Source organism: Engystomops pustulosus, chromosome 4 (genome assembly GCF_040894005.1).
Source record: "Engystomops pustulosus chromosome 4, aEngPut4.maternal, whole genome shotgun sequence".
Classification (NCBI taxonomy): Eukaryota; Metazoa; Chordata; class Amphibia; order Anura; family Leptodactylidae; genus Engystomops; species Engystomops pustulosus.
The window spans coordinates 113,575,103-113,600,802 of NC_092414.1; the positions used below are offsets into that span (position 1 = coordinate 113,575,103).

Genomic DNA, 25,700 nt, shown 5'->3' on the forward strand with positions numbered 1-25,700 from the left:
ATCAGTGGGGGTGCCTAAGGCTGGCTCATTAAAGTGTAACTAAAACTTTTAGGGAAATATTTATATATTTTTATTGGCAAAAATGAATAGTGCAGATGATAACAGTAATATTTGTAATATAATTTATTAAAGTGGTCGACCACTCATTTACATAAGTTGCCCAAGTGCCTTTATAATAATTATTATTATTTATACAGGCAGTCCCCTACTTAAGAACACTCGACTTGCATACGACCCCTAGTTATAAACGGACCTCTGGATATTGGTAATTTATTGTAATTTAGTCCTAGGCTACAATTATCAGCTGTAACAGTTATCACATGTATCTGTAATGAAGCTTTAGTGTTAATATTGATTTTTATGACAAGTCAACATTTTTAAAATCCAATTGTTACAGAGACCAAAAAAGTTCTGGCTGGGGCTACATTGATAAAATATACAGTTCCAACTTACATACAAATTCAACTTAAGAACAAACCTACAGACCCTATCTTGTATGTAACCCGAGGACTGCCTGTATAGCGCCTACAGATTAGGCAGCGCTGCACCAAGCATGAGGCATTGGTCCCTGCACCCTTAGGGCTCACAATCTAAACAACCTACCAGTATGTTTTGGAGTGTGAAACTAAACCGGAGAGTAAATCCACACAAACTTGGAGAGTACATACAAACTCTTTGCAGAGTTTGAACCCAGGTCCCCAGCGCTGCAAGGCAGAAGTGCTACCCACTAAGCCACCATGCTGCGCGACACTACCTTTACTGCCTTGTCGATAATCCCTGAAAGTTCATGAGGATATTCAGCAGGCCTGCTAGTTACATTTAACAGTCTTGCTAGTTACTTTTGTACTGTGTGCAGACTATACATGCTCTGCTGCACATCTTTAATCTCTGCTGCATGGGAGGATCTCCAGCAGCAGAGTTATGACTCATCTTGTTATCTTCCCTTTACCAATCTCTGTCAGAGACACAGGGTGACGCCATTATAGACGACCCGGAGCAGAGACAGAGGGGGCTGCTGTGTATCTATGCAGTGGGTAGCTTGCATACAAAAGGGAAAGGCAGCAGCTTTGAAAGGATATAAAAAGACAGGCACATATACATGCAGAGCCATGTCTAATAGAAGAAATTTATTGAAAAGTGGCCAATCAAAAAAAAAAAATCTGTCCTTTTTGGGGTTTTTTTTTTTTTTTTTTGCTACTTTCTTGCCTTGCTGTGAGCAGTGTTTCAACAAAGCTGCCTTAAATAAACAGCAGATATAGCTTGTAGAAAATGGTCATTTATATTGTACTACCTCTAATGCCCATGTCCTGCTGTCTTCTGGTGGATGAAGGGGGCTGTGTGGATGTTCCTGTATGCATGCCACCTCAGTCATTACCACTACAATATTAGTGGTTATGATGGAGATGGCAGGCAGGCAGCCAGAAATGTTTGCATGGCCAGAAGGCAGGATGATATGGGATGTTGCAGGAAGTCCCAAGTCCTTCTGCACGAGGTTTTATATGACCCATGGTTCCTGTTGGCAAAAGGGAAACTTTATTGGGGTAAGTAAGACCAGGGTGACCATTAGGGCCTTATACATACCCTGTGAAAGATTAACAAGTGACAAACCCATTTAACTACTTACACAAATAGATAATTAATCTCCATAAGTAAATTTAGCTTATCTGTGACTGTCGCCAAAAAGTCAAAGGGGTTTTACTATGAAAGTTCTCAAATTTTAATCCTCTAGGGATGGGAACAATGAGGATCATTTTTAACCCATACATTGCAATAATTGTCAATTTTATTGCTGATTTTGGTCCTATCACTCCCAGGCCTAGACAGCTTGGTCCACTTTCAGATGGATTTATACATAGCTTTCTGCTACCTGTCCCACTCTCTAAGAATTGTCTGCTGAAAAGAGCTGATCACTGGGGTGCCTTTTCATGTACTCTCACTGATCCTATATTATGAACTTATTCTATGGACATTTAGCATTTTAAAGAAACTATTTACCCAGGAAAATTGTTTTTTGTCTGTACATTAGGCTTGGATAGTCATGGTACCAATTATTCTGATCAGGGTGCCCCCTTTTGGTCTCTCTTAAAATGACTGCTGACCTCCATTACCCTAAACTGGGACAATGGAATAGTAGTGGGTAAGGTGCACGGGCAATAAGCAAATGATGCACTTGGGACAGAAGCTAGTAGTAAAATAGTATGTTGACTATTCATGCCTAATATAGACGGTCATGATATCCATTTATAGCAGGAGCTAAACATTCTAAACATTTTACCGTTTAGAATTTTTAGAGCCCATTTAGATTTTAGACACTTCTATATGCAACCTTGTCCTTGTTCTGCATTGTGTCCTGAAAGAGGAGAGTCAAAATGCAGCAAAAAAGGTAAATGTTGAAGCTATTCCCCAATATGTTCATATGTATTTAACCTTTCCCTTTAAGTGTCAAGTGTCAGTTTGACTACTGACAAAGATTACATTAGAAAACTTAACCCCTTCCCGACATTTGACGTACTATTACTGCATAGCGGGAGGTGCGTTCCCGCAAAATGCAGTAATAGTACGTCATGCTTCTGGCGCCGGCTCCAACAATTGACAATTTTCTTTTCACCCATACATTCAAGAGTTAATAAAATCTCATCAATAAGCTCATGACCCACGAAAATGAATTATTTGTAAACTGCATCTCATGTCGCAAAAAATAAGCCCCTAATATGTCCAAATTGCCAAAAAAATAAAGATTGTATAGCCAATAAAAAGTGACAATGCATAATCTGTTCTGAATGGCGCAGCTCCCTTCGATGCCCTGGCGTGTGCCCATACAGCAGGTTACCACCAAATATGGGGATTTTTTTTATATGCGGGAGGGATTGGATATCAAATTTTGTGGAGCGTTTTGGTATTTTATCCACTGAGAATTTGTGCATTTTTTGAGAACACATTCATTTAGCCAAAAAAGTTTACTTTCAAAATTGTATCCGATTTTGTTTTAACCCCTGTAAAACAATTAAAGGGTTAACAAACTTCATAAAAGTTGTTTTACGTACGGTGAGGGGTGTAGTTTCTATAATGGAGTAATTTATGGGGTTTTACTTTTATTTAGGCCTCTCAAAGTGATTTGAAACCTGAGCAGGTCCCTCAATAGCAGGATTTTGCGTTTTTTATGAAAATGTGAAAAATCGCACCTAACGTTCAAAGGCCCATAACATCCTACAAAAATAAGAGGATGCCTAAAAAACCATGTCCACATAAAGTAGACATTTAGTGAATGTTAGTTATTACATTTTTTTGCGGTTATGACTATGTATGGAAAAAGTAGAACATTTTGAAGTTCGAAAATCAAGAATTTTTCCAAATTTTCACCAAATATCTGATTTTCTCATAAATAAATGCAAAACATAACACCAAAATTTTTCAACTAACATGAAGTACAATGTGTCACGAGAAAACAGTTTTAAAATCACTTGGATATGTTAAAGCGTTTCGAAGTTATAACCACTTATAGTGACACAGGGCAGATTTGAAAAAATGTGCCGTGTCAGAAAGGTGAAAAGTGGCTTCAGCGTTAAGGGGTTAAATTTAACCAGATCCTTTCATAACTGTCACTTATGAATGACATTTGCTTTTGCCATTTATTTATCGGCTCTCAACTCTTAATTTTACTTTTAACAGTGACAGAATATGCAAACCATGCACGAGATAACCTGTATGAGGTCAATTTAGAGAAGTATGATGGGTAAGTTTTTCACCTTAAATTTTATAAAATATAATAAATATATATGACTTATCCACGGGTTAGACTATCAGTATTTTATCAATGGAAGTTTGACCCTTGGTATGTCAAATGATCAGATGGTTCAGACAGCCTCTGGCTTCTAATAATTTGATATGGAGTCCAGCTCCATTCTTTTTATTGACTTTCTTTTCATCGGATACTTTTAGCTGAGTTGAAGTTTACTTGTATAATAGCTCTTCTACAGTTCATGGAGTAAACCACTACATGGGAAGGAGGAGTTTGACTTCTGGTTCTCTTAGTTTATTACTATTATCTGATCCGCAGGGGTCCTGAGTTTCAGCCTTCCACAGAGCTAATATTGAGGCCTTCACTAGGGAATAAGTCAGACAGTGTTGTAAAAAAGACTTAGGTTATCTACCTAAGCTTTTTAAGGCCTGGTCAGAAAAAAGTTAAGGAGCTTTTGTTCAGCTTTGTTATTGTTGTTAAGGGTATTTTGCATCACTTCTTTGTTCATTGTGTATAAAATCTGTGTTGTTTCAGAAAGCCATCATGCTTGATGAAGGGATCTTGCCAGTCCCGAAAGCTTGCTTGTAACATCTTATATTTAAGTTAGCCATTAAAAGGTACCTCAATTTCTAGAACGTTGGTTCACCTTATTTGATCTATCAAAAGCAACAGGAATTTCTTCAACTGGCTAAGGCCTCATGCACAAGAAGGCGAGCAACTGGGTGCAGGAAAAAGAGTTAAGTGCTCATCAACCCTCACCATAGAGAGACTTGATATGGCAAAATATGACCACAATGTGACCAGGTGCCATAGTTATCCATGGGAACTGTGATCAATTTCTGTGCATGAGGCCTAACATAATACAAAACTTTTTTCCTCCTACATGAACTCATAGTTGCATGTGCAACTTGGGGCCTGGAGACAGCTGGGGCCCGCAGTACCTGAGTGGCTGGCGGTTGCGGCCTGGGCACGCTAGTGTCACGGTGCTTGGTATGGGGACCGGAGGGCTGTCCTACAGCCGGGCAGGTCTCCAGCAGGGTGGTGTTGGCAAGAAATAATGAGGGAGAGGCTGCTATAGCGGTTCTCCCTGGGGCAACCCTTTGGGGTTTGGAGTATGAGTCCCTGTGTGGTGAATAGGGTGCCCGTGATGGGGACAGCCGTAGTAGCAGGGATCAGACGGAGGCAGACGTTGTCTAAAAGCAACTTAGTTCTTTATTGGAACTAACAGGAACAGTGGAGAACTTGCCAAACGAATCTTGACAAGGGTAACAGGCTGGAGATGCACTTGGAGAGAGGGAACCACAGGGATTGATCACCAGCCTGGATGCAGGCTGCAGAGGTAGGCTGGGAGATAGCTGTGTCCTAGTAGGATGCTTCAGCTTGTCCTGGGTTACTTCAGATATCACCCTTGAAGGTAGGATGATACCCCTTTTCTCTCAATAACTCCTCAGAGCTGCTCAGGCAATCAGCTGGCTCTCCCCCGTCTGACTAGACTGGTCTCATCTGGTTTACTGGCTGCACTGTACTGGTCTCACTCAGAGACCAACTGAACTACTCTGTCTGACTGACATTTGTCAGACTAACCTGACTGGATTAACTCCAATCTTCTTCTCCCTGACTCCTGTCAGACTCACTTCTAGAAATTTCCTGACAGGGGTTTTATTATTCCCACTGGTCAGGTGGTGGTTACTCCTCCACATTAAAACAATTAACTCCTGCCTTGCCAGGCAGGATCTACCGCTGCAGTGTTCCCGGTGTTATGTAGTGACCTGCTGTGGGGTTGATCAGACTCCACACAGGTTGCGAGCTACATATTGGGACGTGTTTGCAACAACCACTCTGCCTTGCAATGACAGGGATGTTGCACATGCCTACTCCATAAAGGAATAGGCATCTACCAGACAGCTCTGGTGGTGACTTCTCTCTTGTGATAACAAGGTTTGTTGATTTCATGATGCCAATACTTCTTTATCCAAACATCTGTCACAGCAAGAGGTGACATACCCCAGTACATGTAATGTAAGATAGTCCTCCTGAAATTTGCAGGTTGGGTTGACATTACCATTATGTATATTTATCTACCACCAGGATCAAGGATTGTAAACCAAGCACACTGACAGACTGTTGTGAACCTTCTTTGGAAGGATCCAATCTTATTTTAGCTTCTTGTTCCCTTGTTTTTACAAAAAAAAGTCTTTAAAAATTATGCAAATGAGCCAGAGGGGCTCCAGGCTCCATAGCTGTTAATGGAGCCTGGAGCCCCTCAGGCTTATATGCATATTTGTTATAGCCTTTATTTTGTTAAAACATAAGTATAACTAAGATTGGATCCTGTCAGAGGGGGCGCACACCTGTATGTCAGGGTTTTTCGTTTAAAATCCTTCAAAGCATTCTAGATTTGATTCTGGAAATGCTTGAACTGTGTTAAGCTACAGTCATGGTCTCAAAAATGTAACATTTTCTTTCTTTGGGTTAAAAGAATCATATTATGTTGCACAGGTAGCTGTGTATTTTCTGTTCTGTAAGATCAGATAACATGTACTTCCCTTTATTTGCTCCCCTGTCACACAAGCTGCTTACAATTTGTCTGTATATTCTCTTCACCTGCAGCATTGTTTGTGTTGGTGGCGATGGTATGTTCAGTGAAGTGCTTCATGGCCTCATAGGCCGGGTACAAAAGGATGCTGATGTCGATCAGAACAATCCCAAAGTCCCATTATCTCGGTGCAATATGAGGATTGGCATTATTCCTGCTGGTAAGGGGACTAATTATGTTCATTCTGACCTCATATTGTTCTGCTTCGTTTGTGATTTTGTGACATTGACTTTTCTGCTCAGTGATGCAGCTCATTTTAATATTCCATATGTGACCTTGCACGGCTCGCAAAGCTATTTTAAGTATGGTACAGAGCTAGCATATCAAAATGATTATACATTCTGGTTCATGCCAACGTCACTAAGGATTAAACCCTGTGCATATACTCCATTATATTTCTTTGCTTCTGGGTAGGGTCATTTCTGCTATCTTCCTTCATACTTCAGTCACTCATTTTATACTTTTTATGTCTTTTTTCCATGCTAAAAATGTACACTTAATAGTTTTAGTATTGTATGTATAATATGCACTGTGCCATATAAACGACTGTTATTGACTTGTAACATGATTTCACCCTTGGTCTCTGTTAGCTAAGAATGATTGAACGTGATAAAGCTGTTAACCCTTCACCTTTGTGCTGTACATTATTTACTTGATCGTAATCTCACATGAAGGCATTTAGCATAATTCTATATACTGATCTCCGCTTCTGATTCATCATATGAGACCAGTGGATCACTCTGACAATAAGGTTCCATCTTTTTAGATGGAATCTTAAGAAGAGCCTTGTAATGGATGCAAATGTGAACGTAGCCTAAAGTTATGTTTAATAGTTGACTTGTGTACATGGTGTCTTGTATAACAAACACAGATTCTTAGAGCTTGTCCCGAGGCTGCCTAAACTTCTTATTACAGCTGCAGCATGATACAGCGTAAAGACTCGGAGCACAATACACAGTGACCCGTGTGGTGTTATACATATGCCTTTTATCTCTAAATTTAGCATTAATGTCACCAATTATAAGACTAAGAAGTCTTTGAGTACTGTAAGAAGCAGTTTTGGTCTATAAGATTGGACCAATCAACAGGGGCTGTAAGCTTTCCATGTTTGGGTATACCAGCAGCGAGCAGCTTTTTGCAGAAGAGGGTTCGGATTTTCAGTGGCCTGATGTAAACTCATCCAATTGTACAATAGCTTTGTCATTATACTTTGATCTTTTGCTAATCTTTACTGTAGTTATTCATGGGAAAATGCTTCATGTCAGAGAAATGTTTGCTCATGTACATTCAACAATAAATGATACTATAATGGAAACATGTAAAATATTTCCTGATTGATTGATTGTTTTTTTATCATCTAAATATCGTTAACCAATAACCTGTATTGTTTTTATACCTTTTTTCTAGAAATTAAGGGCCTAAACAAATATTGTTGCAGAAATTCAGATAAACCCAGATAGTTAGTTACATGCTGCAGCTGTAACAAGATGGTTGTGGGAATTCCTGGCCTTATTGTGCAGAAAAGAACTTCAAGTGAGGCACCCAGCTGAGACCAAAATTGAACTCTTTGACCAGACTGTGTTCTTACAGTTTTTCACATACTTTCTGTCTATCAATAGTTTTGTGTGGAGAATGTGCATACAGGCCATTAGCCCCTTTAGGATGCAGCCAGTTTATAGCTTAAAGGACACCTGTCTTGAGGCTGGTCAAATGGTCAGAGGGAGTGATGTCACCCCGGTTCTCCCTCCCCTCTCCTCCCCCTGCTCATGTCTGTGTGTAATGTATAGTAAAGTATTGCTAGTGTGTGTGCTGCATCTGCTGACATGCTGCATCCTCCTAATACACAGAGACTCAGACATCAGCTACACAAGTACCTGATATGTTCTGCTATAACATGGCTGCCTGGTGCTGTTGTATCTCTCCTATACTCACACACAGGCTGCAGGGGGCATGGCCACCAGGAAGCACATGGAGGAGCCATTACATCATTATACAGCCTCACATCATTTATACAGGCTGTCAGTCATGCACTGGGGGTGTGGCCGTTCCTCCCACTCATGAATAAGCTGGACAGCTTGAATATGCTAATGGCTCATTGGACATTTCACAGGTCATTTGCATACAGCTTTAGAACCTCATTTCTTAGGTTTACAGGCATGTAGAGGGACAATGAAGGGATAGAGGCAATGATCTCTAATGGCAGTTTATGAAAATATATTTAGTTTAAGGGGGTTATTTTGCCTGAGGTTCTCTTTAAGGCCCAGGCTCTTGTTATGTAATCTGACATACATCTATATGGTTATAACTTTTGAACACTTCAACCTTTGACAAAAAAACAAATCTTACTGATTAGTTACATTTCACATTAGTGGTAAATTTTGGCAAGATTTTAATTTATTTATAAAAAAAATGAAACATTTTTTTCAAAATACAAAATTATCTGTTTTTTAAACACATTTTACCAGCCAAATTAGTTGCCAGATTAAATTTACACAGCAAGGTGCAGAAGGTAGGGAAGGTATGGGGCTCGCTTCAACTGTGGGTGTTACACACCATGGAATCTCATTTTTTCCCAATGATAGTTCAGCTCCGGTGTAGAGCTAAACCACCATCCAGTCCATGACATACTATTACTGCATGATTACTGCAGGATTAGCAGCTTTTGACACATCAGCTTCAAAAACAAACTTTCCATTAGATGCCTAATATTTACCACCTAATGACAGGCGGCATCGTCACAATAATAAATGTTTTTCTTTTCACCTTGGTGTTGATTTAAAGGACATCTACCACCAGGACCAACCAAACACACTGACACTTGCTTTTTTGTTTTTTACAATAAATGCTTGCATGTCGCACAATGCACATATAGCAAAATGCATGTGCAGCAGCTGGTGAGAGCCCCCTGGTGTGCACCTTACATTAATTTAAATGGTGCTGGTGGCTTTGACAGCAACATTTAAATAGATAACACCCGCAAATGGTGCCAGCGGGCATTATTGTTTCGGGGTACAGAACTTTTAAATTCGTGGCCACTCACCCCTATTCATTAGCATAATTTTAAAAGTAGATTTTAGAAGGGAGGAGGCCATTGATAACAAATATAAGATTACACCTTGGATATGAGTTAGTGCCTCTGGTTTATCGTGCTTGATATTAGGTGTAGATTTACTTTTATTATTATGAAGCATGATAAACCAAATGCACATGAACAGCCCATGGAAACTGGCCGTATGTTGGGCTGATCCCATGGACTGCACACAGTGCAGTATAGGGTAGTCCCTGGGTTATATAAAAATATAATGCAAGGATATCCCACTGCCAGTTGATGATTGTATTAGCTAATATAATTCTGTTCAGCCGACAGACCTCTGTGCATTATTTTTCTATATAACGCAGAGATGTGGGATTGTGCCAATGTATGACTGTAACAGCATGTGAATCTGCAGCACAAAAGGCCCCCTAGGGCTCATTAGCGTAATTTTAGAAGGAAAAGTCCATGGATAACAAATATAAGGAGATTACCATAGACACCCTGCCTGGATCTATAAGGAAGTGTCCCTGGTTTATCATGCTTGATTGATAGTGGGCTGTATATTAAAGGAAATGTGAAAGAAGAAACCTTTAAGATGGGAGGACATTGTGATGTACATGTATGATTCTTAGCAAATATCAGTGAATAACATTCTTTTAGTAATATTAGTGTGAAAGATTCAAGTTCCATCTTCTGTCACCCTCTAAAGTCTCCATTATTAAGTACAAGTCTTTCTGCTGGTATTTTCCACATTGCATGATGTTCTTTGGGCCGATTGTATAATCTCTGTACATGATCAGTTTCCTGGATACACACACAAATAGAATGTGTAAAACATGTAGCTGTAAAATGCTCTCCCACATTTAATAAAGTTTACTTCACGGCTATGAAATTGTGTTCATTTTATAACCAATGTCATAAAATGGAAGCCACTGGAGCTTTAATCTACTGTGTGTTATATTTCTAGAGACAGATGTAGAGGGTGCTACAAATTGCCATCACGGGCCATTTTAAGATAGGATTTTTGTTGTATTTTTTTTTTTTTCAGTTTATTTTTTGTGGCCATCATTCTGCCTTTTTGTACCGCGAGGACAATAAGTATTAAAGTGTAGCCGAAGGCCTGATAATAAATGAGAGCCTTTAGCAGCCCTGTACTCATCCTTGTAATGATGAAGTGTACTCTCTTGTGCATTGCCTCGCTCTTATGAATGTTCTTTGGACTGGTTACACAGCGATCCCTTATTAGTCAGCTTCCCCACCCCTTTTACTTTTATACACCGCACAATTTCTTTCCTGCGGTCTTGACTTATTGCAACAAACTCAAAATATAATAAATACCTCTGAAATCCAACTGCTCTGTAAGGCAGAGGTTTTATTAGTAATATGTCAAAGACTGAGATTTATCTGATGTGTTGACTTGAGCGTATAGTTCTATTGAAGCACCATTTTTTTTCCTAAGACCTGCAAAGACTAATCCTTTCTTGAGAAGCATATGCCCTTGGAATTACATTAAACTTTTTATGTGGGCAGTGATAGAAATAGGGCCGCTTCTGCACAGCGGTTTGATCCATTGCGGCTTTTACTACAAGCTTAGTAAAACTGGATTTAACATACAGTGCAGGAGCTGGGCATGGTTCCAGCTCTTCTCTGCAGAAAGAAAGAAAGAAATGAAACTCTCCAATTTTCTGTCCATTATAGGAAGGTGAAACATAATCTTATAACCAACTGAACTATCACGTTTTTGTTTTGATTTACAGGAGCGTGTTTTATTGTAGTCTTTTTATTTTCCTCTACTTAGTTTCTGATTGTGAAAGCTGTGCATGTCACTGGCTTGCATCTCCGGTCGTATTATAAAGCATAGATTTTTGATATAGTTAATATTTAATAAAGTGATTAAGTAGTTTGGGTTCAAAGATGCTTATTTTAAATGGTTCTAATTATATAACCGAACTATATGAGAGGATATAGGGTTTGTCATATTGACAAACCTAGTTATTCTATGTATGTTTAATAGGTTTATTATGTGAAAATACTTAAAGGGAACCTGTCACCAGAGGGCCATTTTTAGCTGAGGACAGGTTCCCATAGATACAGTACTGTATTTCCTGCACATTCTTTTTAAAAATAGCTCTGCGTTGATTATTTTAAATGACAATACGCAATCTCAAACTTTAGCTAGGTTACAGATTCTGCAGCCGAAGTCCCAATTTGCTTGGGTGCATTTCATAACGTCTGCTCCTGGAGGCCTCAGCCACTTAGCGCCTCTCCTTCAGCCCATCCCACATCCTCTGTTTTCTCCACCTTCCCCTTAATGTCGGCTCACCCTGAAATGTTCTCGGTGTGTTTACATTACTTTCTCCAACTCAGTTTCTAGGAAGTGAGGTGCCATTGGTACCCAAACAGCGCTAACTGACTGAGGCATCCAGCAGCAGACTTCTGCTCCGAATCAATAATGACAGAAAGTAGAGCTATTTTAAAAACTTGTGCAGGAAATACAGTACTGTATTTATGGGAACCTGTCCCCAGCTAAAAATGGGCCTCTGGTGACAGGTGGGATTAACAATTTACACTTTGCGGATACTTTGTGTTTTATTGGAAGAATTTATAATTTTTTTTCATCCTTTTTTTTTTTATTTATGAATTTTTTTCTGACATTAAATGTGTTTCCTCAGGTTCCACAGATTGTGTATGCTTTGCTACTGTAGGCATCAATGATCCGGTCACTTCAGCTCTGCACATTATTTTAGGTATGTAATATTTAGAAATACTTTTTGCATTCTTTTTTTTCCCCCGGTGGCAGAATATTTATAAAATCCTTGAAAATATGAGCAGTGAGCAAAGCTATGGAATTTGTAATGTTCATGTTAGTAGAACCCATAAACAGTGGATGTACTATTAAACACCTTGTGAAATAGACTGCTTAAGAGTATTGTTATTCTTTTCTTTTTAGCCAGACACACATATATCCTTCTTATATTGGCCATGCCTGGTACTGCAGTTCTAATCAGGAGTGGAAATCCAGTACTGGAAGTAACCAGGAGTTGCAATATCAGACACAGACGCTACAAAATGTATGCTTAGAAAGCAATAAATGGAATGCATTATTAACAAGGGGTCAGCTTTTTACTTTGGCTGTTGTTGGTGCTGTAGCCTAGGCTCATTGTGACAGATCATATGGTAAAGATGGTCCTTTTACTTTCATACTCAAAGCCCCTGTCTGAACATCACATTTTTGTGTGCTTTTTTTCAACAGGTGATTGTCAGCCGCTAGATGTATGCTCCGTTCACCACAAAAATATGTTTCTAAAATACTCAGTGTCATTGTTGGGTTACGGTTTCTATGGTGATGTGTTAAAAGGCAGTGAAAAAAATCGCTGGCTGGGTCCCGCTCGATATGACTTTTCAGGTAAATTTACAAAATTCTTATGTTTAACATAATAGATGTTCTAGCATTTAAGGAATAATCTGTACATTTAACTTGTATGGTGGTGTTGGGTGTCTCGTGATGCTGTCAGGCATAGGCCTCACAGCTTCCAGAGAGGCCCATTAAAGTGGAAATATTATGGCCATTATCATACACTTGAGGCTACACGCAGATGGCCAAATATATGTCAGCGGCTGACATTATAGTTTGTGCACCGGCCAGGCACGTGTGACATGGAGCCGGCGCACGTGAAGTAAAAAGAGGACCTGCCCGTGGCGTCGGCAAGGTGAGTACTCTATTATAGTGAGTATATTTTTTTTTTATGTGCTGGGTATCCTAACGGGGGCTGGTTGGCTATTTACTATACAGGGCTGGCTGGCTAGCTAACTATATACTACTTTGGATGGATGGCTATATACTACCAGCGGCGGCTGGCTGACTATATGCTACTGGCAGCGGGCTAGCTGGCTGTATGCTACCGGGGGGCTGGGCTGGGTGGCTATATGCTACCAGGGGGCCGGGCTGGCTGGCTGGCTATATGCTAGCGGGGGGCCGGGCTGGCTGGCTGGCTATATGCTAGCGGGGGGCCGGGCTGGCTGGCTATATGCTAGCGGGGGGCCGGGCTGGCTGGCTGGCTGGCTATATGCTAGCGGGGGGCCGGGCTGGCTGGCTGGCTATATGCTAACGGGGGGCCGGGCTGGCTGGCTATATGCTAGCGGGGGGCCGGGCTGGCTGGCTATATGCTAGTGGGGGGCCGGGCTGGCTGGCTATATGCTAGCGGGGGGCCGGGCTGGCTGGCTATATGCTAGCGGGGGGCCGGGCTGGCTGGCTGGCTATATGCTAACGGGGGGCCGGGCTGGCTGGCTATATGCTAGCGGGGGGCCGGGCTGGCTGGCTATATGCTAGTGGGGGGCCGGGCTGGCTATATGCTAGCGGGGGGCCGGGCTGGCTGGCTATATGCTAGCGGGGGGCCGGGCTGGCTGGCTATATGCTAGCGGGGGGCCGGGCTGGCTGGCTGGCTATATGCTAGCGGGGGGCCGGGCTGGCTGGCTGGCTATATGCTAGCGGGGGGCCGGGCTGGCTGGCTGGCTATATGCTAGCGGGGGGCCGGGCTGGCTGGCTGGCTATATGCTAGCGGGGGGCCGGGCTGGCTGGCTGGCTATATGCTAGCGGGGGGCCGGGCTGGCTGGCTGGCTATATGCTAGCGGGGGGCCGGGCTGGCTGGCTATATGCTAGCGGGGGGCTGGCTGGCTATATGCTAGCGGGGGGCCGGGCTGGCTGGCTATATGCTAGCGGGGGGCCGGGCTGGCTGGCTGGCTATATGCTAGCGGGGGGCCGGGCTGGCTGGCTGGCTATATGCTAGCGGGGGGCCGGGCTGGCTGGCTATATGCTAGCGGGGGGCCGGGCTGGCTGGCTGGCTATATGCTAGCGGGGGGCCGGGCTGGCTGGCTGGCTGGCTATATGCTAGCGGGGGGCCGGACTGGCTGGCTATATGCTAGCGGGGGGCCGGGCTGGCTGGCTATATGCTAGCGGGGGGCCGGGCTGGCTGGCTATATGCTAGCGGGGGGCCGGGCTGGCTGGCTATATGCTAGCGGGGGGCCGGGCTGGCTGGCTATATGCTAGCGGGGGGCCGGGCTGGCTGGCTGGCTATATGCTAGCGGGGGGCCGGGCTGGCTGGCTATATGCTAGCGGGGGGCCGGGCTGGCTGGCTGGCTATTTACTACCTGGCTGGACTTGGCGCATGCAAGGTTTTTTTTTCTTTTATCTTTTAATCGCTGCAAAGATTCTGTCATAGCCGCTGAAAGAAGTTTAATAATTCATTATGGGAAGTAATTCCGATTGGTATCTACTTGCCATTTATCAAACCTCTCTTTCTAAAGAGTAATGTTTTGTATGTGATGCCGCAGTAGGAAAATTAAACACAAATTTGCTCTAAAAACATCTAAGCTGTGATATGCAATTAAAAATGTAAATGTAATTTGTGGATTTGAGTTTTTTTCACTGAGCAACAGCAATCTATCATCTGACTGTATGAAATCTTTCCCAAACTCCCAACACCCTTAAATAGAATTATGGAAAGTTTATTTATTGTTGTGTTCATTTTTTATGTCTTTCTGCTTCCAAACACCATCAATCCTGGCAATTTACTGCAGTAAAATTACCTTTACTCTTGTATCAAAATTAGACTCAAAATAAATTACATCTTCTAGTCATTGAATAGTGCAGTTTTTTCTATATGAGATTATTACTCTTTCTCCACTTTCTGCACATCCTACAATCGAGGTTGTGTCCTGGAGTATATACCGTAATTGGATGCAAACATGTGGCTTGCTTTAGGTGCGCATGTAAAGAGAATGCGTGCTGATGCCAGGGAGAAAGACTGCAAATGACAGCTGGGGTGAATGTGATTTACAGAAAGAGTACAATATTAATTATGTTAATCGAGGAAGTAGCCACTGGGGATCCATGGGCAGTTTAATTTTACCATTTGGTTGTTGTAATATCATATTCCTGGTACTTTTCTCCGCTCATAAATCTGCTGTATAATTATTGTAATTCAGTCTTGTCCCGCTGTTCACATAAAGATGGCTTTATTTCTATAAAATTGTTTGGCATAGGACAAATATTAATTTAACTCCGGAAGTCCATGAAGTTGTAGGCACCGAGGTAAAAAACAGTTACTCAGTCACATTATAATGCTTCATCTTGAATCCACACAAATATCTATATATATATATATATATATATATATATATATATATATATATATATATATATATTATATTCTGCACTGATTTATTTCCAGGATGGGTCATTTTTATAAACTTGGAAAATGTTTTAATAGAACCAAGAACACAGAACAGTATTGTAGGATGATGCTAACCATCAGAAATCGAAGCAAAAAGATGGCACTAGAAGTAGAGAACCAGCATATGGCGTATGCCATTTGTTACTAATTCATCCCATAGTAGTACTCCATAGAAAAAAAGTCATAGAATTCAAAGTATCCTGACACGAAATGTAAGTTAGTTACCTGTCTGAATAACCTCTTATAGTTTAACAAAAATAAATGAAGTTAAAGGGGTATTCCCATCTGGGCATTCACATTTCATTTAATTCATTTGCCATATGTAAACATTTCTTTAATTGGATGTTATTAAAAAAAATGTTCCTGTGTGAAGATAATTTCTCATAAATGTAGCCATGTTGTCCCTTAGAAACAAGATGGCTTCCTCGGATACGACCACCTCACATTTTGGCAGTGGTGGCCAGACATGCACTATTGAGTCCTGCCTGACCACCTGGCTTTAGTGTTCATGCAGTAACTCCGGATATTTCATATACAAAAACTTTTTGTTTCTTTGTGCAATCCCTCCAACATAGGTGGCCGTATCCAAGTAGTTAGTCTTGTTTCTAAGGGACTATATTACTACATTTATGAGAAATACTCTTCACACAGGTAAAATTTTTTCGAAGAAATGTATATATATGGCAGTTTAATGAAACAGAATGTGCATGCTCAGACCAGAATCGTAAAATACAAAACACAGTGTGTGGAGTTTCTCTGTATATTGTGGTCTAGGACGAGAGATTCTCCAACTCTCCCCTAAAAACGCATACAGTGAACAATGTCCAAAAATTGACCAAAGAAATAATCTTTCAGAAAAGTGTTGCTTTTACTTCATAAATTCATAGCCATACATTATCTTTTAATACTTTCATTTTGTTCCATAATTATACGTAGAAAATAGCACATCTTTTTAGTGTCTGCTTGCAAAACTGTAAATACCTTAGGATCCAGTGAGCCGATTCCTGTTGCTACTATTCACCATCCTTTAAGTCCGATAATACGGTACATGAAATATATCATATTAGAAAGGACTTGCATAAGTACGATCCCTGGGACAGAGACTCTACCTCACTTGCCAAACAGGTAAGCTCCATGTTGGTATGTGACGTTTCGAGGGACACGCCCTCTTCCTCATGTCTGAATGCCCATTGTTCACTGAATGCCCAGACCAGAATACCTCTTTAAATTAGCTGCTAAACTATATATTGAGTGCATTGGTAAAACACTATTAAACACTATATGACTAGCAATCGTGCAGCCTATAGGACATAAGTTCTCCACGCAAACTGTTGATAGTGTCCAGCAACATGCCATCTTAGATGTCTAAAATGTTCCAACAATGTCCCAAACTGCAAAAGGGCCGACAATGTGGATAAAGGCACTATATAGTCCTCATATACTATAAGTAAGTACTAGTGCTTAATAAGTTTCTTAAATTGTTACTAAGAAAGGCAACTGTATTGCATTTTAATACAGTTTCAAAAATTAAACGAATGTGTGCAAAAAAATGTTTTCGCTATCTTCTGACTTTAACAAAGTTTTTATATAATGGGGTACGGAGCTGTGTGAGGTGTCATTTGTTGCAAAATGAGCTGAAGTTTTCATTGCTACCATTGCAACATTTTGATCACTTCTTATTATATTTTTTATGTGATGTAAAAGTGGCTTTTGGAACATTTTAGCCGCTATTATTGGGCCAATGACATTCGGGTACATGATTATCACAACAAAGATGGCGGCTCCCACACTGCCGTCTTTTAAATGCCGCCTGCGGCATCTGCAGGGTTAATGCCCATAATCGAGAGCGTTTAAGAGTTTAACGTTTTTTTTTTTTTTTTTTTTAATAAAGAAGTTGCTGCTATGGACTGAGCACATTATGTAGAAGGTGTGTGTTTGTTGCTACAGATGTTATTCTACAAAGTAAAGAGTTGCATATTGGAGGTGTACCCTGTTGCCATTAAAAGTTTTTGAATTATTTCTGCCATCAAAATTATAAAATTGCACTCTTTTTGCTACAGTGTTTAACTCCGGTTTCCATACAATTCAGTACCAAGCCTAGATCTTGTTGCCACAAGAATTAGCAGGAGGAATAATTTCTTCTGGCCTCCGATTGCTTTTTGGACAAATGCCTGAACTGATGACCTCCTGCATTTTCTCTTTGAACTCCTCTACATCACATTATGATCACAGACATGATTACAATGATTACACCTATATCTGTATAACAAAGGATCCATCAGTCTCACCTTCTCCCCCTCCTTGCTCAATGGATTTGGCACGTAGCGGTTTTTGAACATTCAGCCGTAGAAGTTGATGATTCCCTCGTGTCTGCAGAACCTATGGTTCATGTGGCTGGTAGAATAACTTTGGTTGCACTCATAAAAATATATAGATTTACAGAAATGTATTAAATAGACCACTTATTCGAAAAATAATCTGTTAGTATGTGTTTTGATTTGTCACAAAAAGAAAATGATAAATGTTATATTTTATGTAACGTTGAAACCCACCACTAATGCTCACAATTTAAGTAAATTGCTGGCTGCGTCTGTATTTTGATTGTTCTGAGTTTGCATGTCCAGGTGAAGCCAAATAATTATCATAAAAATTAAAGCATTAGCGTTTGGTGCTAATGTCCATGAAATGATAGCTGTGCGTGTAGAATACTAAATAATTGTTTGACTGACGGCCATCTTCTCTGTACAAATACCATTATCTCCCTTCAACAGCAGTAGTATATGTTCTATAGTTCTGTGTTCAGACTTTTCTGTTTCATTTATTACTGTCTTTTAACAAAGTAAATACATTTTACGATACTTGTGCACCAGCTATATTCCAGCAATATACCACCAGTATAGCCCCTGGATGGACTGAACAGTCTGCCTGTCAGCCTATGCAAGTGCATAAATGGTAGCAATGAAAACATCAGCTCGTCCCAGGAATACAGGCAGTCCCCGGGTTACATACAAGATAGGTTCTGTAGGTTTGTTCTTAAGTTGAGTTTGTATGTAAGTTGGAACAGTATACTTTATTATTGTAAAAAATTATTGTATAGTCAAAAGATTTTTGGTCTCTTTGACAGTTGGATTTTAAAAATGTTGGATTGTCATAAGAACCAGGATTAATAATAAATCTTAATTACAGACACCTGTGATAACTGTTATAGCTGATTATTGTAGCCAGGGGCTAAAGTACAGTAAATTACCAAAATCCAGAGGTCCGTTTGTAACTAGGGGTCGTATGCAAGTCGGGTGTTCTTAAGTAGGGGACCACCTGTATATTACAGATGCCATTTGGAGCACACAGTGAAAGACTTTAAAACAGAGCCCACAAGAAAATGGTGGTTTCTTGTCAATTTTACTGCATTTTGAATTTGATTTCCACTTTCCAGTACACGGCATGGAATATAAAATAATGTGACTAGGAAGCACAATTTGTTACACAGAAAACAAGCTCTCACACAGCTCTGTACACTGAAAAATTAAAAAGTTATTGATTTTTGAAAATGGAGAGCAATAAACAGAAAGTAAAATGGAAATAGCCCATCAGTGACAAGGGGTTAAAATACCCCTTACACCACATGACAAAAAGTTTAAAAATTTTCTTGGATAAGGGGCGAAACCTGTGTGGCACCTGAGGCCACGTTCACACGTACCATTTTGGTTGTGTTTTGAAATGCAATCCAAAGGCTGTTCACACGTTTCAGTAACATTGTGTTTCCAACACGTATCTAAACACCAAGGAAATGTTACTGCAGCCTGCACGGTATGGCACCTGGAAAACATTCTATCAAAATCAGTCTTAAAAAAGTTTGATGTTGCTCCTTCTGCACCCCGCCATTTGCCAAGACAGCAGGTTACTTCCACTTATGAGGTGTCCACTTACTTGAAAGATACAGCACAATATATTACTAAATGCATTCCTACTTTTATTCAATTTATGTGGGTATATTTTAGGACTAAATGAACGTATTAATGATAAATATTAGTGAATTCCAAATCAAACCTTCATTTTGTTTGAAGTTCTGTAAAATACTTAAAGGGTTAACAAGCTTAGTTAATAGAACAGGGTTATATGTGGCGGCTTTCTCTTAACAGAACTTCCAGAACCCCTATAAAATGGTCCTTAAATTTGATAAATATATCAACCAAAATGTACCACTTTCTTGAAGTACAAAAGGTCATGATAAAACAAACTCAAAAACACTTGGGTAAGTTAAAGCATGCTAAAGATGTTACCAGATAAAGTGAGACATGCTGGTTTTGAAAAATAGGCCTTGGTTATCAAAGCACAAATGAGCTTGGTCACCAAGGGGTTAAGAGTGGATGTCTTCAGGTTCAGTGAAACATCCATAAACAATCCTTATATCATATTAATGGGGGGATTCTCCTGACATTAGATCTGTGTTTCTAAGTACCAGGGTTCAGGAGATATAGGCATTGGAAATGTGCCCCCTCCATCCTGTCAGCTCAAGGCAGAATGAAGAAGAAGCTGCAACAAGTACATGCACCCTCTTGTATCTGAATTTGGGGAAAGGGTGATGGATTAATGTTGTACATATTTATAACATATTTTGGTAAAAGTGTATTTAGTTTACACTTTTTTTAATAAGTAGTAAATTGGAAAAATAACAAGTTAGTTTTTTTCTATTTGTAGTAATTTATCAGCTAATTTCATAAATTATTTAAACAATCTTATCAAGTATCACATGCCATGACATTGACTGTCAAAATTGTTTGGATATGTAAATCATTTCCATCATTTTTTATGCCGTGGTTTTTAAGAAAAAAGGCTTTAAAATTTATGCATATGAGCTTGAGGGGCTAAAGGCTCCATTAACTACTATAAAGCCCGGAGCCCCTCAGTCTGATTTGCATAAGCTTTTTTTTTTTTTTTTTTTGTAAAAAGACTGGGCATAAGAAGTTAAAAGAAGAGATCCTGCCAGGGGTTGCGCACCAGTCAGTGTGCACTTGGTTTACAATCCTTCATACTGGTGGTAGATGTATTTTAAAGTAGTGCATAACAGAACTGCAAAAAATTACCTGAACATTCAGGTATGAATGACCATCAGTGACGAGGTTAATGTTGAAGTGAAATTGCATAGAAATAAAGTGTTGTGGACAGTTTTAATGTAAATTCTCTCAAATGGAATGATCTGTAGTAATGCCAAAAACCTGTTTAACCCTTAAGATGTTGATGTCATGTACTAAATATGTAACTCATAGGTGTAGTGTTTTCCATCCATTGAAGGACCACAACCTTTTCTGGCCACAATTACATTTTCCTGACGGAATATCATTTGGTGTGCCCATTGTTAATTTAGATAGATATTTTACAGAGAAGGTTCAGAAAACCCTTCAGCATAGCATTTCCCCTCTTTACCTGAGACAGAAGTAATAACTGCAGCCCCTGGAAACTGTGTAAATGAGGTATGCTAAATACATCTATAAGTGGTAAGAGGAACCTCATTGTTCTTTCCAATTGTATTTCCAATCAACCCTAAAAGGTATTGTTCCTTCAACCTAGTCAGGGCCTAAAATGTCCTGTATTCATAAATTGTTCAAAAAAAGTAGTGAATGTGCAGGAAAAATGACTTTTAGCATGACTAAAGACAATTGATAAATCAAATTGCTGCATATTCCAGAAAAACAACCTTTAATTCCCAAATTACAAACTGCCCCCTGATGATAAGACTACAGAGTCGCCCTATGGAGAAATCCAGACAAAACACTTGGTATTGCTCTATAAAGGGTCTCTCCCAGCATATAACACACGTGGCTGGGTATTTTCACCGGATCTAGTTTACATTTGAGTTGTCTTTACCATGCAAGAAATAGGTCCATATTTGTGCAATTCCTTTCTTTTTCATCAGAATTAGAGTTGGCAGTGATATTAATGATATAATTGTCTTTTCTGTTAGGTTTCAAGACGTTTTTGTCACATCGTTACTATGAAGGAACGGTCTGCTTCCAACCAGCAAAGTGGGCTGTAGGGTCTCCAAGGGACAAAGTCTGTTGCACATTTGGGCAAGTTGGTTTATAATACCTAATATGTGATAACCTCCCAAGCACGTTGTCCTTTCTGTTGTGATGTACACCAATCCTGAACACATAAGACTCTCCTGACATATCTCACTAAATAGTTTTATTCAATATGAAATCCTTTCCTAGAATTCTGTGTTGTATTTTCCTTTGTTATAAATAACAAAGTTACAGTAGTTACCAGTTGGGGGTGGTAGGATTATTACAGCATCTTGTTGTCAATTTGTTCATAAGTTCTTGGTGAAATAACTTATAGTACAAGCAACTCATGACAGTTATAAGACAAAATACTCCAGTATTGTAATCCTATTACAAGCCGTTCATAAAACAGACATGTACGGAAAATTTGACAGGTCCTCGAGAAGGACATCATATGCTATGACATTGGTGGCGAACCTATCGTACGGGTGCCAGAGGTAGCACTCCAAGCCATTTCTGTGGGCACTCAGACCATTGCCCCGGCACAGAGTTCACCAAATAGGACCAAATCCATCTTCCTGCAGTCCCAGGCAACTTAAGAGATGCTGCTCCTAGTGGTATTTTAAAGCGACACTTCAATGGCAGTTTGGAACTGAGGGAAAGTGAGAAGGTGTTGACAGAACTGCAATATGTTTGGAGGTCCTGAACCCGCCATTCTTCCTCTATAGGGAGACTCTGGAGAGAAGCTGCAAGAATCTGAATTTGCCTCTCTTCTTTCAACTGTATTGTTGACCTCAGGCGGTCTATACGATTGAAAAATGTGCAAGAACAATTAGCAATAAGTTATCGCTTAAAATGCCATGTTGGCACTTCACGTTAAATAAGTGGATTTTGGTTGTAGTTTGGGTACTCTGTCTCCAAAAGGTTCGCCATCACTGAGTGGACTGCTTGACCTGGCATTCCCCTGCCACTCTTCACCCTTGGCAGTGAATAAAGGCTGACTACTATGTATACATAGCATCCCATTTGTTATCACAAGGAAGATGCAGGGAGCGGATTTTAAATTAGCCACCAATGCTGGTATTTCTAACAAGAGTTTTTCGTGTTCCAGGTGCTACATTTGCAGGCAAAGTAGCAAACAGCTGGAAGAGCAGCAGAGAGTGAAGACCAATGGGCTAGAAAGCAATGGTAAGGCCATGTTAATGAAATTGTAATTGCTAGCTCAGTGTGGCACAGAGTATTTAAACTCCTTTTTAACTTGCATTTCAGTTTGGTAAAGCCCCACATTGGAATCCGTGCACTTCAAGATAGAAAGCAGAGGAATAAGAATGTTTTTGTATTAAATTGTATAGGAGTAATAGCTTCTAGCACGCTTTCGATAGTTTTGTAAGATACAGTCAACAAAGAAAAAGGAAAGTTGTTTAGCACTCTTGCTACTTGTTTAATTCTAAGATAGGAGTGTACTCAAATATCACAATTTGACACCACATCAAGGGTTTTGCATGTCCGTAAGTGAGCACCTTGGGTGCATTATGCTCCACTACACAGTCTCCCTTTACACATCTTTGTCATATATGTGTACTTGATTAACCTCTTTGAGACGATTTTTTTTTTTCCCCCATTTTTTTCAAGTAGTAAAACTTGAATAAAGTTTACAAAAGTATCTTCTAAATATGTACATCATCATCCATCACCATTTCCCCGAGTTCATCTAAAACTCATAGTGCATGTGCATGTACAATGCAGCGGGAACATTGACTTCTGCAAACTGTAGGCTAAGTCTGGAACCAGGCTAGTTGGATATAGAGGGGTGAGAGCTCCGCATCCCTCTGATTTCCATAGCGAGATGGGAGGTCGTCCGGCTTGGTCATGGTGCGGTGAGATACGGCGTGAATTTAACTTGTATGAAGTAATGAATTACTAGAGTATAAGCCGACCCGAGTATAAGCCGAGACCCCTAATTTCAACACAAAAAACTGGGAAAACCTATTGACTCGAGTATAAGCCGAGGGTGGGAAATGCATTGGTTACAGCCTCCCAGTATATAGTCTACCTGCCCCTGTAGCATACAGCCTGCCCAACCCCTGTAGCATACAGCCTGCCCAGGCCCTGTAGTAGGAAAAAAATAACACTGTACTCATCTTTCCGACGTCCCCCATAGGTCCTCTTCTGTCTCAGACTGTCTCAGACAGAAGAGGACCTATGGGTGACATCAGAAAGGTGAGTTTTGTCTTTATGTTTTTAGTTGACTCGAGTATAAGCCGAGTTAGGGTTTTTGAGCACAAATTTTGTGCTGAAAAACTAGGCTTATACTCGAGTATATAAGGTATTCAGAATGCTGACAATGGAATTTTTAATATCAGCATAGACTAAAAATGACTTTCCTGGAGACAGGTTGCCTTGAGGTCCATCCAATACGGTGCAGGAAGAAAAGGTTTTCAAAAGCTGCCTTGTTATTGGTAATGGCAAGAGATCTAGCCTCTGTGTATAACAGATGGACAGTAAATGACTTGTGTTATCATCTGAAATCTCTTATTACAGCACAGGTGGAAGTCACATAATTAGCTCATCTGGAAGCAAGGACAAAATATTGGTTTTCGTTGTGTTTATTCACCTTTGTGATGTCATGTTATCGACTGTTGGTGTATGTTGTAACCAGTTACTTGGAAAAGCTGAGATGATTATTAACCCCATCTGCTGCTGACAAGGTTAATATGAACAAAGACTGATGGGTTTATCATATTTGGCAAATTTGTTTGCATGATTTATCCAGATGTCTCAGGAACTAAAAAACAATTATGGTATTGGCAGTTAGTCTTGTTTCTCAGAGTTTGGCATGAGTGACATTGTGGCTTTTTGCCCACTGGAAATGGCTGAATCAACATATATGGCATAGTGTAGTTCTATTGGTTTTGTGTTTATTTAATACGTCCCACAGTCCAGAATGTTTTTTGACCCTCAAAAAAACCATCATGTCACATTCATCTGTAAATAATTTCTTAAAGGTACGATGAGTTGAGCTGCTGTGCACTCATTGTATCCTAGAGTCTCGTGAATGTGGATATATGGTAAATCCATTTCTTGGGGGCTGGCTGGAACTGCAGGGTTTAACAATGCTTTCCTTTGAAGTTTGGAAGCTATACCTTGTATGATATGAACAAAAACACAATTGAGCTCTAAGGAATTTACTATATTCTGGACTTTGAATGGCTATGTATAGCCTAAAGTGCATTTCCAGTTTTGTTTTTCAGAAAAGCTTTTAACTGGCCAAAAACGTGAACTATAAATTGAAGGTATTTTTTGTTTTTTCTTTTTATTTAAAAATATACAAATTGCTCTAATTATTCTTTAATACAGCATGCCTTCATGGCATTGTAAATAAATGGGTTAATAAAATGAAAAGCTAAAAAGGCTTCTTTCCGGTTTCTAGACTTCATCCTGAGCATCATAGGTTACATCACAGAGCTCATTTGTGATCCGCTGATCACAAGGGGTCCCAAAGGGGACTTGTGGATAGGAGATTAATGTTGGTGGGGAAAGACCCCTTGAAGGTTCCTTTCAGTAAATGCCACTAGTGTACAAAAAAGTGTGTGTGGATGTGTATACCTGTAGATATAGAAATATATACACACACGCTGGTGATCAAAATTAGAAAAGAACACACACTTTCCTAGATGTGAAGGTCATTGTGTAGTCCTATGTGAATATTTCCTAACATGAGGAAAATAGCAGTATTTTAACCCCTTAAGGACCAGACCTTTTCGCGTTTTGTTTTTTTCACTTCCCACATTCAAAAATCTATAACTTTTTTTTATTTTTCCATGTACAGAGCTGTGTGATGGCTTATTTTCTGCGTAACAAATAGCACTTTGTAGTGGTAGTATTCAATATTCCATGCCATGTACTGGGAACTGGTAAAAAAATTCTAAATGCAGTGAAAATGATGAAAAAACACATTTGCGCCATTTCTTGTGGGCTTGGTTTTTACAGCTTTCACTGTGCGCCCTAAATGACAGGTCTGTTTCATTCATTGGGTCAGTACGATCACGGGGATATCAAATTTGTATAGGTTTTAAAATGTTTTCATACATTTACA

General features: G+C 40.0%; 1 protein-coding gene across 1 annotated transcript in view; it reads left to right on the forward strand.

The window, feature by feature from the left end:
- Positions 1–25,700, forward strand: part of CERK (ceramide kinase) — a 72,357-nt gene that overhangs the window by 38,881 nt on the left and 7,776 nt on the right. The window contains exons 6-11 of the mRNA XM_072147092.1: positions 3,670–3,733; positions 6,350–6,495; positions 12,042–12,116; positions 12,623–12,775; positions 21,565–21,670; positions 22,716–22,792. Coding sequence (XP_072003193.1) covers positions 3,670–3,733; positions 6,350–6,495; positions 12,042–12,116; positions 12,623–12,775; positions 21,565–21,670; positions 22,716–22,792 — 621 coding nt within the window. The remainder of the gene's footprint in view (positions 1–3,669; positions 3,734–6,349; positions 6,496–12,041; positions 12,117–12,622; positions 12,776–21,564; positions 21,671–22,715; positions 22,793–25,700) is intronic.